Genomic DNA, 17,733 nt, shown 5'->3' with positions numbered 1-17,733 from the left:
AGTAAAATAGATTTTTACTAAACCAGTCTTTAAATAATAATTTTTTCCCTCCGAATCTTGGTTTCGAATTTAATGCAAATAAAAATGCAGTTATTTTTGTAATGCAATAAATTTAATAGTTGTAAAGCTTCATAAATATCGTCAATAATTCTGGTATGTAATTAAAAAAGTCAACAAAATTTGCCTTTTATATGTTACATTAAACAAAACTACTTTTTATGATACATATGTATAGGGCATAAAATCACATAAAATCAAACAATTTTGATAAACAACATTTTCTGAAGGTTAAAATGGTAATGGATATCTCGAGTAATGATGACAAATATAGGCTCACCTTTAAATAAAATTTAAGTAAAAAGCTACACTTTTTAAAAACTAAAAACAAATTTTCGGTTGTTTTTTTCCCTGCATATGTATCAAAAATAGAAGTATTGGTTAAGGTTATAATCTGGCTGTAACCTAGTGTTTTTTTTTTAGCTGTTTGGAATGCTTTGCCAATTAAGCTTTTAACAGGGAATACACTACAGAAACTAGCACCATGGGAAACCATCCACATCCACGAGAATCTTCAGATTGCTGGGCGTCTTATTACCGAACCATTTTACGGAATGTGGCGTCCATGAAGCGGTCAACGAGACCATCAATGGGATGCACAATCAGTGGAATGCTCGCCAGTCCAATAACCGTGGGCAGTGTCTTTAGCAAAATCGTTGGCGATCGGCGCAGCAACATTTTGCTGCCAGCGGTGATGCTGTTGGTAAAAATCAAGGAAACCTATTAATATCTGTTTGTTTTCGACTCTAAAATTACATTTAAATATACGTTTGTTAAATGTATCTTAAATTCTAATCTTTTAAATAACTGCATGCATTTAAGATTAGCTTAAACATTTAAAACCGCCATAAATATCGTTTTATTTAACCGATTTTGTGGTATGATTAGCAAAAAAAAAAAGATTTAATAAAAGGGAATATTTATCAGAAAACAATTCTTTGGTGAATACCGTGAATGTGTTGAATTTTTTTCAAAAATGTTTTGAAGTTGGTGGAGATAAAGTGCATCTTTCCACTTAATTTGCAGTTTATGAATTTAATTTATGAACCTATCTCTTTTAGTCTCTGAGACACATGGATCTATACAAACGGACATATATAAGGGGACGTATTCCGATTTAGTGAGTTTTATAAATCTGTTCTCAGTTCTGTTCTCAGAGCTGTTCTCACTGCCATGTACGACCAAGACCTGAGAGAGGAGCTAGAACGAGATAGCAAACACAAAGTTTGCTTTCGAACTGTCAAAAAGATTACTCAAAAGAGGGCAACAGTGTTGAACAAGTCACCTAATTCTAAATACATCTTGGTCTGTCTGTTATTGTTGACTAAGTATGTAAAACATATGGACGAATATAACGGATATAACAAGTTTGCCCTACCGATTGATGACTAAGCCGGGTATAATGACCGATGCCAGCATTTGCCAACTGAACACATCACCGGCTGCAATAAGCACATCACGTCTGGATGCGCCTGACATCTGTTCACGCAGGGATTTATCAAATGTATCTGTGCAGACATAACCAATGGCCATGCCATAGGATGCGGCTACAATTGCCTTGGGCACCAGCGGTCGAAAAGCCTCACCCACCTCGTTGCTATAGCCTGCAAAATAAAAGTGGTGATATATGAACGAAAGATGCTGTGCCCGCATCCTTACCCATATAGCGTAGGAAAGTGTCCCGATAAATGTCTACATTGATGTGCTGAATTGGCCTGCGACCAGGTCTATCCGCCTGCAGCTGAGCTGGTGCGTTTGCTGCAACTGGTGCTTGTGATTCATCCATGGCTAGTTAATAATTTAACTGAGTTGCGTAATAACATTACTTAGTTCAATTAAAAGATATTTAAAAGCGGCAGCCTTTGTATATTATGTCGTTGCGACAGTCTGGCAGCGCCGTACTATGTCGTCACTTGTCAGTCTGGCAGCGCCACAACATTTGACATCGATATCTACAGCTTCGATAACGTCTATCGTTTTGCCACCACATGTTATCGTAAAATCGCCATAGCGCTGCATCGCAACAGAAACGATAACGCTCAATTTAAATTTTAGGTAATTTAAATTGCAAAATGCAATAACCTTGCAATAACTTAATCATTTGATAAGCATTTAAATTTCGAAACTAGATAAAATAAAGGTTAATATTTTCATGAAGTTTTGATGCTTATCACGCCTTGGGAAAGAAATAACAAATTTAATATTAAGTATATAAAAAAAGTCGACAGAACTCTAATTATAACTCGGCAAAAAATATAGCTTAAAAAGCTTAATTTTTCTAAGAAAAACATAAAAAAAAAGGTATTTTCCCAGTACCTATTTGTATGACATTTTACAAAAAATGCTACGACTTGCCAGATCGTAAAATTTAGCTAGGTGGCAACCTTAGCATATCATATAGTTAATTTTTTTTTTATAGTGAGCGTGCGTGCGAGTGCTGCTTTTTAAAATAAAAATATTCTTTAAATTCTTACAATTAATTGAAGAAATCTGTGAGTATATCAATTGTAGTTAATGTTGCGAGCTAGCAGAGCTTAATAGAAGGCGCACAATTTGTTGCAAGCGCTGCGCGCGCGGCAAAAGGCCACCCACAAGCCACACAAACATACAAACGCGCACACAACACACACACACATGCATAGAGCGAAACAGACACAATTACATTGACACACACATACATGCAGATGATGCAAAAAACACAAACAACTTGTAAAAACTTATTAAATGCCGCATACATTGAATTGTGCATACATTTGATTTATTTATTTACATTTCTGTTTATTATTTGCAGTTGCGTTAAAGACGTGCACTTTGATTGGTGTGTGTTTATTTGGTTTTTTGGCTAAGTGAGAGTGAACGACGCTCCTTTCCCGCACTCTCTTACGCTCACGCTCTTGGTCTCTCTCTCCCTCCCCCCCACACACTGTTGACGATCCAACCGGGTGAAACGGTTGTGTGTTTACACCATGTCAGACTACAGCGACCTGGATCGTCAGATTGAGCAGCTGAAACGCTGTGAAATCATCAAAGAGAATGAAGTGAAAGCCTTGTGCGCCAAAGCGCGCGAAATTCTCGTGGAGGAGGGGAATGTGCAACGTGTGGATTCTCCGGTAACCGTTTGCGGTGACATTCATGGACAGTTCTATGATTTGAAGGAGCTGTTCAAGGTGGGCGGCGATGTGCCCGAAAAGAATTATCTCTTCATGGGCGATTTTGTGGATCGTGGCTATTATAGTGTTGAGACATTCCTGCTCCTGTTGGCGCTCAAGGTGCGCTATCCGGATCGCATCACACTGATACGCGGCAATCATGAATCTCGCCAGATCACCCAAGTGTATGGCTTCTATGATGAATGCCTGCGCAAATATGGCTCCACAGCTGTCTGGCGTTATTGCACCGAAATCTTTGATTACCTTAGCTTATCGGCCATCATTGATGGCAAGATCTTTTGTGTGCACGGCGGTTTGTCGCCCTCAATACAGTATTTGGATCAGATTCGTAGCATTGATCGCAAACAGGAAGTGCCACATGATGGTCCCATGTGTGATCTGCTGTGGAGTGATCCGGAGGATCAAACCGGCTGGGGTGTATCACCACGTGGCGCTGGCTATCTATTTGGCTCCGATGTTGTATCACAATTCAATCGCACCAACGACATTGATATGATCTGTCGCGCCCATCAGCTGGTCATGGAAGGCTTCAAATGGCACTTCAATGAGACGGTTCTAACTGTTTGGTCAGCGCCCAACTATTGCTATCGGTAAGCGATATTCTCAATTGAATTACTCACCTAATAATCATCCTATACCCATTGCAGACGGGTATTATATTATTACACTTTTAAAATCAAATGTGTTACACATTTAGAATAGTCAGGGCAAACTCCATTATGTATCTTAATTATCTTACGTGACTTTTTTTTTTTTAAAAACCCTAAATATTCTGTAAAAGTTAAAAAAACCCCAAATATTCTGTAAAAGTTGAAAAGAAAACTTAGCAAATACCTTCTGTAATATTTAACATACGATACTTTTACGGAAATGCGCCGATATATTCTTGTTTTAAACGATTAGTCGATTTAAGCATTTTTCCCTCAGCTTTAAAGATATATTCATGAAACTAGGTGCAGCTCCTTCTTTTAATAAAAAAAAAAAATGGACTTTTCTTGACGGTTTTTCGTATTTTTATTGTATTATTAAAGCTGCTTATGGTTCGTAGAACTATTTCAAAGATGAAGCAATATTTAACGAGAACCATAGGACATATTTACACTTTTTTTTAGTTATAAAAACAATTAATTGACATACTGTAGGTCGAAAACGGACGGATCGATTGTGTTGAAAACTTAAATTTTTAAAAACTCTATTGTTTCTTGATATATTTTAGCCAATCTCACAGATTGTGTGTTTGGAACCGTCTTAATCACCGAGACCAAAATTTTTGGATATTAGACAACTATATCATATAGCTTAGATAGGATCCATTGGTTGTGAATCAACCTTTGGTATAAAATACTTTGTTGTTTTTTAAGATATCGCAACAAATCTTTCAGAATGTGTATCTAATATTGTCTTTCACATCCTGACCAAATTTTGTTCAAATCGGTTCACTATATCATATAGCTCACATACGTACAATCAGTCGAAAATTACTCTTCAGTATGAAAAACTTCGTTATTTCTTGGGATATCTTAACAAATCTGATATATTGTATGTGTAAAATATTCTTTTACGTCCTAACACAGTTTAGTTCAAATCGGTTCACTATATCATATAGCTGCCATAGGAACCATCGGTTTAAAATCAATCTTTAGTATGAGAAACTTTGTTGTTTCTTGAGATATCTTAACCAACCTTACAGATTGTGTCTGTGTTATAGTCTTTTGCATGCTGAACAAATTTGATTGAAATCGGACAATTATTTCGTATTACTTTCTTGGGAACGATCAGTCGAAACTTAATCTTTAGTATGTTTTTTTTCAATACCTCAATCAGTCGTATAGATATTGTATTTTCTGTAGTCTACGCTGACCAAATATAGTTAAATTGTAAATACAGTTGTCTGCAAGGGTATCAAATCTTCGGCATGCCGTAGATCATCTCTTTCTTCTGTTGTTCTAATCATTACCTCTATCTTTTGACTAGTTGCGGCAATGTGGCAGCAATTTTGGAACTGAATGAGTACCTGCATCGCGACTTTGTCATCTTTGAGGCCGCACCACAGGAGAGTCGCGGCATACCATCGAAAAAGCCGCAGGCTGATTATTTTCTTTAAAATTAAAATTAACATCCCAAAAAAAAAAAAAAGAAAACAAAGCAGTAAGAAACGAGCAAAATAAAAACAATACGCAATATGCAATGGAAACAAGACAAACAAACAGCTGCTCCAAATGGATTTGATTGATTCGTGATTGATGACGACACTCGGAGCTCTGCAAAAATTGATAACATTGATAACTGCCTGCCTGCCTCAAGCAAAAGAAATTAATCAATTATATACAAATTTAATGAAAATTAACACAAGGCCAGAGTGTGACACACAATCTATCAAAATTCCTTAGCCCTATTCCTTTCCATCCTTTCGGTCCTTTAACCACAACTGAAATACCCTGCAATTTAGCGCATTCTCCAAAACACCTGGCCCTCGATTATCAATACCCTATGTTTAAGCGTATAATTAAGACTTAGTAATTTCTGTGTGTTCTTTGTTCTATCTTGATTATTATAATTTTTTTCTTGCGCTTTTATTCTTTATTTGTAACTTGTCTCACTTTATTTTTTCCATTTCATTTCATTTATTATTATTTTTTTTAATTTGATTTTTGTCATGTCTGTGCGTTTGTCTTTATATAGCTGGCGACACATTATTAACTAGCCGGATTACCTATTAGATCTACAAGTCGCGGGAAGTTCGGAAGTGCGGCCATTAGTTGTAAAGCCCAAAATAAAAAAAGAAGAAAACTCTAAAACACATGTAGTCTTTAAGTATTGATATGCATATACATATATATATATAAATATAGAAATAGTTATAGATATAGTCTTTTTAGTCTGTTTCAGCTGTAGTACTACTCTCTACGTTTGGAGCCCAAGATCCTGAAGTTCCAGAAATGTCGAAAAATATCGAGCTGAATATAAAAATGCATTGTAATAATAATTCTTAGTAAATAAGCTGAAATTCTAACATTATGTAAACACAAACACATACATCCTCACTTCACACACACACACACACACACACATTGAAATATATATATGTATCTATATGCATATATGTATTTATACAGATATTTAAAAATAGAATTTGTAAGCAATATAATGTAAATGTGTTATTCTTGTGTCGCTTGGATTACCATTATCTTGGATTAAGCTTGTCTTTGGGCAAACTTCTTCTTGAATTATCTTTTTCTTGGTTTACCTTCTTAAATGAACCCCTTTTTGGGAAATCCCTTATTGTATTTGCCCCTTGCTGAAACCCATTTTTCGTATAATTTTCTCCTCGTCTTTGCTTAGTTTCTTCTTAAATTTTCTTTTCCTTGGTTTATCATCTTCAGGAATAATCCCCTCCTGGTTTATATACTTAACAAATTGAGCTTTATTTTATATATTCAGATTTAATAAAAACTATCTTTTGGATATGATTAAAACACTAAATATCTTTGCTAAAAAAAAACCTCTAAGAGGTAAAAGTCTAGTGACGAAAGTCTTTCCATGCCCCAAAATTTCTGATATTCAATTTTGTGACAAACAATATTCAATTTAATATGTAAATTAATAAAAATAAATGACAAAGTTTGGAATTCGGCATATTGCCAGAAAGTTCAATATTCTTTATACACAACATAGCCGAATGTCAAACTTGTATTTTTAATAATAAAAATAATATATTAAATTGACTATCGTTCGTTGTGTTTAAATTCATAGTACTACTTCTTCTAGGATTACACACTATATGATTAATATCCTGCATAGGAACTACTTCTCTTGGATTACTCCCTTCATGGTTTTCTTCCTTAGATTTCCCTTTTTCAAGATTAGATGCAGCTTATACAGATTTATTTAGATAGGCTTAGGAACTAGTAGTTGTGTAAAGAATATATAGAAAAAAAAAATAAGTTGATACAAATGTGGATCCATTTAGCCTGTGTGGCGCTTGTCGTGCGGGAAGGGACATGGAACATGACCTTAGTGCTCCTCCAGGGACAGACCATGCTCATGCATGTTCTCCACAATGCAGGTCTCATAAGCAGCGGCCGCAACGCAGCTGAAGTTGGATAACAAGTTAAAAATCAAACCATATAGGCAAGTTGGAATACTTACTAATCCTCGGGCACCTCAAGACTCTCGCATTTGTCAACAACATCAGCGCCAGCAGCTTCCTTGGCAGCATCATCCTTGCTCATGATCTTAACCAATTCCAGAGCACGTTCCTTGTTCAGTTTGCCGTCGTCATCCATCTACAAATATGCGAATTTTTTAATGGAGCATACAATAATCCGATCCTTGCAGATCAGTGATTCACTTACAATCTCGAATTTCTTCATCATGCAGGCGCGCAGACATTTGCCCTCATGGGAATCACTTGGCTTATGGTGCATCATATGCTCCACATCCTCATCGGTGGCGCCCGTCTCCGTTTTGCACTCCTGGGCCACCTCGGCGGTATGCTCCTTGCTCAAATCCTCGTGTGGTGCCGTGGAGACTGCAACGACAGCCACCAGGAGCAGTAATCCCAAACAAACTAAACGCGACATGTTGATTGCGAGACAAACAATTTCTACTTGGATGCGGACTGTTCAAATCACTGGCATTTATATAGTTATATAGTTATGGGATTATTGATGCTTGGCGGGAATCAAGAAGAAATGGGGGGAGGCGGGAACATCAATTAATTGCAATTATTTGCATGGGAGGCAGTTGCACTACATGAGCAGCACATGACACTCGATCTGGACGAGATCCGCCGGAGATCAACTTGACTGGGCGACGTGTGAAATCTCGGTTTACCCCAGTCACCGTCCTCCCGCCTCTCTCCCACGCCCCCCTTGCTACAATCTCGATCAACTGCTTAGCATACCCTGTACCACGGGGTATAAGCAGCTGGTGCAAAAGTATGTAACAGGCCGAAGTAGTTGAGGCAGACACCATAAAATATATATATTCGGGAACAGCTAAGTCAAATGAAAAGATTTCTGAGATGCTAGAATTCTCAATATATTTCTTAAGAATTTTAAAATTAAAAAATATTACAGAATCCAAAATAAAGATGGGAAAAAAGGAAGCAGGAATCAGAAACACAACATAAAATACATTATACTCTTTTATTTTTGCCAATTTTATTAACCACAGGGTAGAAAAACATTTAGAGTACAGATATTGGGAAACTAAATTAAGTAAAGAATATCAGAGTCCACACATAAGCATAATAAGGACAAAGAGTTTTTATATATATGGATGTATTATAACAGGATTTTTAAACAAAGTGAAGCCAAATTTATAGACACTTAAACAATTAAAAAAATTCTAACTAAATCGTTTGATAAACTTATGTTATTTGCTGGTTTCTTTTTGAAAAAACTTCAAAAACTTAACCAAAAATAGCAGTGGAAAAGTAAAAAAGTCTTAATAAATTAAAAAAAGATATATTATGCTTGACTTAGAAATTTATTTAATTTTTAACTTCAAATTTGTATAACAATTAACGTTAGTCATACTTTTTATTTTCAAATTATATATATATATATTATTATATATACGTCTCCTTTTTTTTTTTTTTTGTTGATAATCCGTACTTTCAGAAATTTTTAAGTTTGTTATTTCAATCTACTATTCCTCTTAACGTTATTCATACTTTTTCAACTAACAAATTTGTTTTTTATTTTTTGTTACCGAAAATAAGCATTCCGAGTATTGTTTGTCTAATTTCTTTTAGAAAATGAAACGCAGCGTATCTCAATAGTCGAGCACACTCGACCAAAGTTAACTTACTAATTCCCTTTGTTTGTTTGTAATTGTTTACTTAATTAGAAGCTGGCAAATGCAAATCTTTCAAATACAATGAAAACCGATCAAAAATTTCAGATTTCTGATTGCTTATTAAATGGATGAGTGACAAGGACAGCAACAGTTGCTTGATGTATGTAAGTGGTTCAACAATTAAAATATTCTCACTGCTCTTGACATACTGCCGCGCAGTGCTGGACTAGCAGATACCCTATTCTATTAACAAAATAATAATTAATAAATAAAAATTAACCATGTTACTTATAAATAAGCAGAAGCAATTAATTTTTATGCATTTTAGTATTGCATACTTTTGGGATGTGTGCTTTGAAATGCACCCTGTACTCGAAACTATGCACACCCTGTGCCTTAATGGTCAATGTCCGCCTTGCTCGAAAACAACTAAATAAATATGGCTGCCAACATGACACGACATCACATCAATCAAAGTTCAAAGCAAGACGAACAATTATATACAAATTAAGCATTATTTGAAATATTCACATCAATTAAAAACTATCTTTTTGATATGAGTAAAATTCTTCAAATTAGATTCGTCATTTGTTAAGTTATTTCCATAACATTATGTTAATAATTTAAAGGCAATTTGCATTTATACAAAAATAAAGACGAGGCTAAAAGGTGAATTTCGGATAAATAATTCTTAAGTTAAATTTCATGTTAGTCCATTTACATTATGTTATGTTATGTCCATTAACATTATGCTAGTTATGTCCATTAACATTATGTTATGTTATGTCCTTTCACATTATGTTATTAGAAAAAAAGCGTTACTTTTACAAAAAAGAGAAAATATATTTGACAAATTTCTTTTTATAGAATTTAAAATAAATATTAAATACAGAGATATTTGACAAATTACTTTTAATAAAGTTCTAAATAAATACTAAATAAATAAATATTAAAAACTTAAGTCAATTGAGTTATTTACAGCTGTAAACCGCTTTAATCTAACTATCCACCGGCGTCTTTTCCGCTAGAGGAGGCACATGCTCATTGCTCTCCTCGTTCGCTCTCTCTTTCGGCTCAATTTGAATAGGAGCAGCTGGTTGCGGTGGTTTAGGTCTACCGCTTGGCAGCAACAGCATCTGTATGCCACCAGTGGGAGCCTCCAACAAAATATACAGGAAATATGCAGCCAGAACGGTGAAACCAAAGTCTGACCAAAAGCGCAGCATCTAAAGAAAGTGTAAATAAATATTTGTGAACAAATTAATTATATTAGTATGAAATAAAAAAGTTTTTAATACTAAAGGTTAATTTGAAACCGATTGTTACTATGGCAACTATATGATATAGTAATCCGATTTTGACCAAATTTGGTTAGTGTGTAACATATGGTAAAAAGACATAATCTGTGAGTTTGGTTGAGATAGCTCAAAAAACAGCAAGGTTTTTCAAACCAAGCAATTCAATAGAACTTTGACCCCAAATTTGATCGACTTGCAGGTCGAATTTTCTAAAAAACCTTAATACATGATCAAATCGTCTCAGCTACGTTGTGTAAAAATTTCAACCTCCTAAGTCTTACGGTTTAAGCTGTGCAATGATCACTCAGTCAGTGTGTAAGTAAGTCAGGACAAAGAGTTTTATATATTAAGATTAAATGTTGTGTTGCACTTACCACTTGATAGTCGCTAAAGTATGTGCTGGTGTGTGTAATGATGGCGTTGAATTGTTCCACAAACAAGTGGACAATATATGCACAATAGGAGAGCTTCGACAGCGGCTGCCACATGGGAGAGGAGAGGAAACTGTTGGCCATACCGCCATAGCCGTATTTACAGGCAAACACAATCCACACCAGAGCAAGTGGCCAAGCAATGCGTGTGAGAGTCACATAGAAAGCCTCATTGAGAGTGGGCAGAGCATATCCATTCTGTTGATAAGGATACAGTGCAAAGAGACAAGTGAAGATCAAACCCAGGCTGATGATCCAGCCCAGCCAGACAGTGAGACGATTCAGCTTGAAAGATTTGCCACGATTCACATGCAGATAATATCCAAAGAGCAGACCAATTATCCAGGGAGAAGCGCGCGTATGAGTTGTAAAGTAGAGTTTATCGGAATCGATCATAAATTCCCTATATGATAGAGGATAGATTATTAGAGGATCATTAATAGGGGATCATTAAAAGAGGATCATTAATAGAGGATCATTAATAAAGGATCATTAATAGAGGATCATTAATAGAGGATCAATGTTAGAGGATAAATAAATAGAGGAGAATTATTAATAGAGGATAAAAAATAGAGGATCATTAAAATAGGATCATCAATAAAATATCATTAATAAAGGATCATTAACAGAGGATCAATATTAGAGGATAAATAAATAGAGGATCATTAATAAAGAATCATTAATAGAGGATCATTAATCGAGGATCATTATAGAGGATCAATATTAGAGGATAAATAAATCGAGATCATTAATAAAGGATCATTAATAGAGGATCATCATAGAGAATCATTATAGAGGCTCATTAATAGAGAATCATTAAAATAGGATAAATAAATAGAGGATTATTAGAAGAGGATAAATAAACAGAGAATCATTAATACAGGATCATCAATAAAGGATCATTAATAGAGGATCATTAATAGAGGATCAATATAAGAGGATAAATAAATAGAGGATAATTAATAGAGGATCATTAATAGAGGATCATTAATAGAGGATCACTAATAGAGGATCGTTATAGAGGATCATTAATAGAGGATCTTAAATAGAGGATTATTAATAGAATCATTAATAAAGGATCATTAATAGAGGATCAATATAGAGAATCATTAATACAGGATCAAAAATAGAGGATCATTAATAGAGGATAATTAAAAGAGGATAAATAAACAGAGGATTATTAATAGAGGATCATTAATGGAGGATCATTAATAGAGGATCGTTATACGATCATAATAGCTGCATTATCGATTTACTTACATGGAATATCCCCTGACCATCATCATGCTAAAGAGACAGGCAACAAGAAGAAGCATTATCACCACAATTCCTGCCACAGCCTTCTTGCCCCATTTGTAGAGTGCAAACAGTAAAAGGGGGGAGATGACATAGAGCTGCATATCTACGCCCAGATACCAACTATGTGGCAGGCACTGTCATTATTATATTAATAACGATTAATCTTCACTTGATCGTTAAACTGTTTAACTAATGACACTTACCATATCCATTGGCACAACATAGTTCTGCACATATAACAATGTCCAGTACCAACTTTTCTCGCAAGGTCCGGTGTTTGCATTGATAAAGGTATTATATACTGGTCCACTACCCAAGATTGGTAGTATCTTTATGTAGATAAGGATGCCCAAGGCCAGAACAGGAGTCAGGCGAAGGAAACGATGCAGATACATCAATGGCACATTGAGTTTTCCCTTGGTTCTGCAATTTGTTTAATATTTTAGTGAAATCTTAAAAAAAAGCTTAAAATCAAACCGAAACGAGTAAAAATTTCAGTTAGGGTTTCGGTTATGTTTTTCGGTTATCGATTACGCCAAATCTTTGCATTTTTGTTTCGTTGCGGTTACCGGTTTTTTCTAAATTTCTGTATCAAAATAACCGGTTTGATTTCGGTTCATCAAAATAATAATTTAGTTGTTATTCAAATTTAAAATCAAAAACGATGATCACATCTTAATATAATTGAATTTAATGCTTTCTTGAACCGAATCGGTTACCAACCGGTTATTTCGATTTGAATAATTTAGAATTTTCGGCTTCAGTACAATAAAACTGTTTTCTTTCGGTAAGAGTTTCACATACGCTTACCAATTTCAATCGGTTAATACCGGTTACGTTTTCGAATAAGGTTTAAATTCCTGAAAAATGCATATTATTTCAATCAACTTACTTTTCCATGGTACGCAGAGCAACCATAACAACGAGCAGACCACTCAGAAAGAAGAAAGTATCCACCGAGAAAAGACCGTGCACAATGAACATGCTAAAGGGTGTTTTAAACCACTGATGAATAGAGAGCAATTATGCGATTAATCCAAGTCAAGTGATAATCATGTGAATTACTTACCGGTATGACGTCGACCAAATTAATATTGGGCGATATGGCAGATACTATATAATCATGACCGTAAATAACCCAGATAAGCGACATGCAGCGAATCCCGTGAAGACAATCGATAACATTCGGATTCGATTTGCTGTCCACCACGCGAAAGAGACCTCGTGAATTGACTCTTGCCGAAAAGATCTGCACGATGGCAGGCAATCGTTCTACAAATAGATTAGATAAGAGATTGGATGTCACTTGAACTGAACTATTCACTTACTTTGATCCACACAGAAGAAGTAATCATAGAGTGTGCTCAATAACACTAATCCAGCCAATATGCCAAGGAAGACACTATAATAACAAAGATGAGGATATAATTACACAATTATAAATTAAGTTTCTAAGAGTTTGTTCAACAATAAATACAAATCTTTAAGAAATTAGTTTATGATGAATATTATTGATTTGAAAAAATTTGTTGAGAGTCCTCTTGTGGAATATTTTGATATATATATATTGATAAGTTTCTAGTGATTATTTTACTAATAAGCTATTTAAGCTATTTGGTCAGGATGCATAAGATCAACTAAAATGCATATTTTGTTAAATTTCTAAGAATATTTAAAAAACAAAGGAATTTTTGATACTTAAACTTGATTTATGACCGATCGTTTCTATGGCAGCTATATGATATAGTGGTCCGATCCAAAAACAAAAACAAACTAGATATGCGAATGATAGCCACGAACCTACATACCAAATTTTAAGTTATTAACTCTTATATTTAGTCCTAAGACTACATATGAGGTGTTGTAGGCTCATTCTAATTACGCTCCCCAGAGTGGGCGTGGCAAAATTTGATCTTGATGTGCCTGACGTTATAAGGAGTCTACATTCCAAATTTGGTGCTTCTAGCTCTTACCATCTCTGAGATCTCGGTGTTTATACGGACAGACATATAGACAGAGTATGCAAAATTTATGATCCATTTAAACTCACATTGTGAATATGGTCCCCCCATCCCATGGTTCAGTCTCCGCCGTCTGACAATTGTCCTCTTTGATGACCTGCAATTCCGAATTGATCTCAATGCTCAGAAGCTGCTGGAACAGCTGACGCAGCAATGTTTCTATATGTTGACCAGTGCAGGAAGCAGGAAAACAGACAGCAGTCTGGATGCTCAGAAATCCGACAAGCGGCATATCAGGTCCCAACATTTTGCCCGATATCAGCTTTGCCGGACAGTATTTGCCCCTGAGCGTGTGTCCGGTTGATGCAACCTCTCGGTTCACTCTGATGCACTCGTCAAAGTTGCCCAGATCCTTCAGATTGCCATAGAGCAGACCCGCGGGCAGTCGACCCCAGGAGTCAATCACTGAGTAGAGTAAGAAAGAGACATTCACAATTAGATATACACTGATGGAAAAAATGTTTGTCTCAATGCGATGAGAGCATAAAATTCTTAAAGTAAGAAAAAATACATCTTGGCTCATTTCATTTAAAATAAGATTAAGTTCTTATTATAAGAATAAATGTTGCTAAAATTAAAGTCAAGAAATATTTTTAAATTTATAATTAATTTTTTTTAATAAACATTTTGGCATGCTAAATTTTAAAAATGCTATTTTACTGTGTTTTTTTTTTTGTAACCAGTGGGATTCGAACCCGTGCTTGCTGCCCTTTTATCTGAAGCGGTGACTCTAACCAGAGCGCCACGAGACCATTTATGTCTTTTAATAAAATATGACATATTTATTGTTTCCTAAATATTTAAGATTTTAATTCTTCAACTAAGAATTGTGATTGTTTAAATTTAATTTAAGAAAAAAGTCTTATTTTAAAAACAATATATGTAAGATGAATGTTCTTCATTTAATAAGTTGCTCTTTTTTTCAGTGTACAGTTTAAAATTTTACGGGAATATTACTTACTTCTCAATGCCCAAATGCTGCCCGACTTTAATCCCTGATTCAATTGAGCAACTTCTGCCAGACAAAGCATATCCTGTTGAGTGGGAGCTCTGCCAGGCACTATTAAATCCGTAGCTGTGATGTTCTCATAATAATCGAAGAACTCGACCGCCAGGTGGCGCAACTGCACCATTCGTTGGTAACTCTCGATGTTAAAATCTCCATGTGTCTCCAGTGCTTCTTTGCTGGCGTTAACCAGGCTAAAAGCACACAGCAATAGCGTTAAATATAATTTAGCCATATTCCTTGGCTACTGCTACGTTCAACTACTTTGTTGACTATACACAACGGTCGCTTTTATACGGCTCGGTAGTACCGATAAGAAGTATTACCCATTGCCAAATATTATTCGCTTAAAGCTAATCAGTATATTATTCCCAGAGTGATAAGGCATTACTTCGCGGATTGGATTCGCCTTTATAGTAGCTGAGTAATGTTTCGTTTCTTTTTTTATAGCCATATAAACTTGACCACTTGAAATGATACATATGTCTGACGGGAGCACCGACTTAGTCATGGGTTCCAGAGTTTGACAATTGTTTTGATTTTGAATCTTGAGATATAAAATCATTCCACGTGATATACTCAAAAGATCTAGATATGTTCTTAAAATATAGCATATTTTATACGATAGGATCTGAGTAAAATTCCGCGTGCATTCGCAGTATAAAATATCTAATCGGCTAATCAATACGATTCTACAGAATATAGTCAGCTGCTTTTTGGTTTCTGGGAATGCGAAAGTAAAGTAAACAACAACGCTATTTAACTAATCCAACAATATCTATTAAAATTGCAATTTTGCTTGTCCAGCATGATATAGACAAATGGTATACACTATCATAAGAACCGCAACATATTATAGTTTCATATTCGAGCTATGGAACATATATTATTTAGTCTGGGTCAATAATCTTATCGTCTTGTCCACACGTTTGCCAACAAAACTGTAAAATTGCGTACTCGCAAAATTTTCTGTTGGACTTTAATCAAAAGTGAAATGTGGAACAAAAGCCCCTAATAAAATTGTTTACTCATACCTCGGAATTGAAGTGCATTTCAAAAGATTTATATAGCCTACTTTTCAGATTTGTTTCGAAATTATTCATGTAACTGTGCTATTGTTGAATTACTCGTTTTCTGTTGATAAAATTCAAAATATTCAGGGGTGTTCCAGAAATACCAATCAAGTAAACTAATGCTATACAGGTTGTTCCAGAAATACCATCTATTCTTCTGGATTAAATTTCTGGAACACCCCTGATTGAGGCTAAAATATTTAGTAAAGGTGTTAAAGGAAAAAATCATCTATCTAACAAATTTCCTGAAAAAGTCTGTTCTGAGGTAAAAAATAATCAAGCTATATATAAATTAGTAAAGCTACGTTTATTACGTATTAAAAATATTAACAATTCAATAATAACTAAAAAATAGTAATGAAAAAAAATAACATTTCACTTAGAGTTTTTAAAATAAAAACTTGTTCTCAGACAAAAATTTCATTTCATAAAATTTTCATCTATAAATTGATTGGGATAGAAATAATTCTAAAGATTGCTTATTATTGTTTGTTTGATTTTTTAAAATTTTTTTTACCATCATTTTTATCAGTATATTTATCAAAAAAAAGTAAGTTTAATAACTTTTACTTCTTGACTATTGTGTATAGTTATTTCCATAAAAACCTAGGCCAAATTATATCTAATCAACTTGAATTAATTCTAGAGAAAATTCTATTGATATTACCACTAACAATACTAGCAATTAGCTTTTGGAAATATCAGTTAAACATTATATGTTAAGATTGCAATGCAATTTAAAATATCAAACGAGCCGAAACATAATTTTATCGTTTATGCGTATTTGAAAATTGTTAGACTGACCTGTAATCTTATCTTTTGCCCACTAATATCTTAAGATATCATTTAACATTTAAGTATTTGGTGTACTTCGATTAAATGAAATGGTCAAGCAGCTTATATTTTTTTTGTTAAACAAATTAAAATATTTTAAAAACGTAATCCAAGTAAAAGTATGCAATGTTTTTTTTAATTTTTATATTATCCTTATAAGTAGGCAATAAATTGCAATGTCGAAATCGAAAATGAAGAAACAAAAATTTAATCTTCTATTGCTGTCCTTGTCGAATTAGTGGTAATATCGACTTTTTGATATGACCTTGACTTGATAAGAATATAAAAAAAATTTTTTGATTTTTAAAATTCCAAAGGGGAAACCATGATCAAAACCATGATCCAGAAGGAAATTTTTTTTTTTAAAATTATTTTAATTTAAATGCATAATGAATAAAGAGGCCAAACCATTAACAAAATGACATTCCACTCGAAAATCGGTTGAGTTTTGATGAAGTTATGAAAGTATAAAGTTGGTGGAACCTTTGACCCAACAACTTTACAAGTCAGAATTTTTGTTCAATTTAACGTGATTTTTTACAAGAAAATGAAATGTCTCAGAATCAAGTTTAAAGTGTTGTTTTATACTAATTTCGATATAAGAAGTTGATTAAAAGTGAAAACTTGAGATTTAAAATTTAAAATTTTCAAAATATCAAAGGGGGGACCCTTAGCATCGAACCCAAGATTTAGAGGAATATAATTTTTTTTACAAAATTAATAAATTTTGAATGCAGAA

The 17,733-nt window shown here is 34.2% G+C and overlaps 4 protein-coding genes across 4 annotated transcripts; 1 reads left to right on the top strand and 3 right to left on the bottom strand.

Moving 5' to 3' along the window:
* Positions 1–93: 93 nt before the first annotated feature.
* Positions 94–1,963, bottom strand: LOC117787459 (mitochondrial fission process protein 1). The gene is made up of 3 exons (XM_034626000.1): positions 1,717–1,963; positions 1,436–1,661; positions 94–754 (listed from the first exon to the last, which is right to left on the bottom strand). Exons 1-3 carry the CDS (start codon positions 1,841–1,843, stop codon positions 592–594), a joined length of 516 nt encoding a protein of 171 aa, XP_034481891.1. The 5' UTR covers positions 1,844–1,963; the 3' UTR covers positions 94–591.
* Positions 1,964–2,454: 491 nt separating this feature from the next.
* LOC117794225 (serine/threonine-protein phosphatase 4 catalytic subunit) lies at positions 2,455–6,001 on the top strand. The gene is made up of 3 exons (XM_034634783.1): positions 2,455–2,549; positions 2,849–3,817; positions 5,202–6,001. Exons 2-3 carry the CDS (start codon positions 3,024–3,026, stop codon positions 5,329–5,331), a joined length of 924 nt encoding a protein of 307 aa, XP_034490674.1. The 5' UTR covers positions 2,455–2,549; positions 2,849–3,023; the 3' UTR covers positions 5,332–6,001.
* Positions 6,002–7,090: 1,089 nt separating this feature from the next.
* LOC117794227 (general odorant-binding protein 19d) lies at positions 7,091–7,832 on the bottom strand. The gene is made up of 3 exons (XM_034634786.1): positions 7,583–7,832; positions 7,377–7,513; positions 7,091–7,320 (listed from the first exon to the last, which is right to left on the bottom strand). The coding sequence occupies exons 1-3, from the start codon at positions 7,808–7,810 to the stop codon at positions 7,242–7,244; spliced, it is 444 nt and encodes a 147-aa protein (XP_034490677.1). The 5' UTR covers positions 7,811–7,832; the 3' UTR covers positions 7,091–7,241.
* A 2,101-nt stretch (positions 7,833–9,933) lies between these two features.
* LOC117794221 (nose resistant to fluoxetine protein 6-like) lies at positions 9,934–15,344 on the bottom strand. The gene is made up of 9 exons (XM_034634781.1): positions 15,043–15,344; positions 14,111–14,486; positions 13,389–13,462; positions 13,130–13,332; positions 12,953–13,065; positions 12,264–12,483; positions 12,022–12,194; positions 10,705–11,164; positions 9,934–10,258 (listed from the first exon to the last, which is right to left on the bottom strand). Exons 1-9 carry the CDS (start codon positions 15,320–15,322, stop codon positions 10,031–10,033), a joined length of 2,127 nt encoding a protein of 708 aa, XP_034490672.1. The 5' UTR covers positions 15,323–15,344; the 3' UTR covers positions 9,934–10,030.
* Positions 15,345–17,733: the final 2,389 nt, after the last annotated feature.

The sequence above is a fragment of the Drosophila innubila genome, chromosome X, assembly GCF_004354385.1.
Source record: "Drosophila innubila isolate TH190305 chromosome X, UK_Dinn_1.0, whole genome shotgun sequence".
Lineage (NCBI taxonomy): Eukaryota > Metazoa > Arthropoda > Insecta > Diptera > Drosophilidae > Drosophila > Drosophila innubila.
The sequence above is the reverse complement of the archived record's forward strand: the minus strand, read 5'-3'. Positions and strand labels throughout refer to the sequence as shown.

Excerpts from the sequence above, each read along its gene's own strand:
- LOC117787459 (XM_034626000.1), bottom strand. The coding sequence starts at position 1,843 with ATGGATGAATCACAAGCACCAGTTGCAGCAAACGCACCAGCTCAGCTG. Across the intron at positions 1,662-1,716 it reads CACTTTCCTACGCTATATGG|GCTATAGCAACGAGGTGGGT; the intron begins GTAAGGATGCGG and ends TTTATTTTGCAG. Across the intron at positions 755-1,435 it reads CCCGGCTTAGTCATCAATCG|CATCACCGCTGGCAGCAAAA; the intron begins GTAGGGCAAACT and ends TTTTACCAACAG.
- LOC117794225 (XM_034634783.1), top strand. The coding sequence starts at position 3,024 with ATGTCAGACTACAGCGACCTGGATCGTCAGATTGAGCAGCTGAAACGC. Across the intron at positions 3,818-5,201 it reads GCGCCCAACTATTGCTATCG|TTGCGGCAATGTGGCAGCAA; the intron begins GTAAGCGATATT and ends TCTTTTGACTAG.
- LOC117794227 (XM_034634786.1), bottom strand. The coding sequence starts at position 7,810 with ATGTCGCGTTTAGTTTGTTTGGGATTACTGCTCCTGGTGGCTGTCGTT. Across the intron at positions 7,514-7,582 it reads TGATGAAGAAATTCGAGATT|ATGGATGACGACGGCAAACT; the intron begins GTAAGTGAATCA and ends GCATATTTGTAG. Across the intron at positions 7,321-7,376 it reads CTTGAGGTGCCCGAGGATTA|CTGCGTTGCGGCCGCTGCTT; the intron begins GTAAGTATTCCA and ends ATCCAACTTCAG.
- LOC117794221 (XM_034634781.1), bottom strand. The coding sequence starts at position 15,322 with ATGGCTAAATTATATTTAACGCTATTGCTGTGTGCTTTTAGCCTGGTT. Across the intron at positions 13,333-13,388 it reads CTTCTTCTGTGTGGATCAAA|AACGATTGCCTGCCATCGTG; the intron begins GTAAGTGAATAG and ends ATCTATTTGTAG. Across the intron at positions 11,165-12,021 it reads ATGGTCAGGGGATATTCCAT|GGAATTTATGATCGATTCCG; the intron begins GTAAGTAAATCG and ends TCTATCATATAG.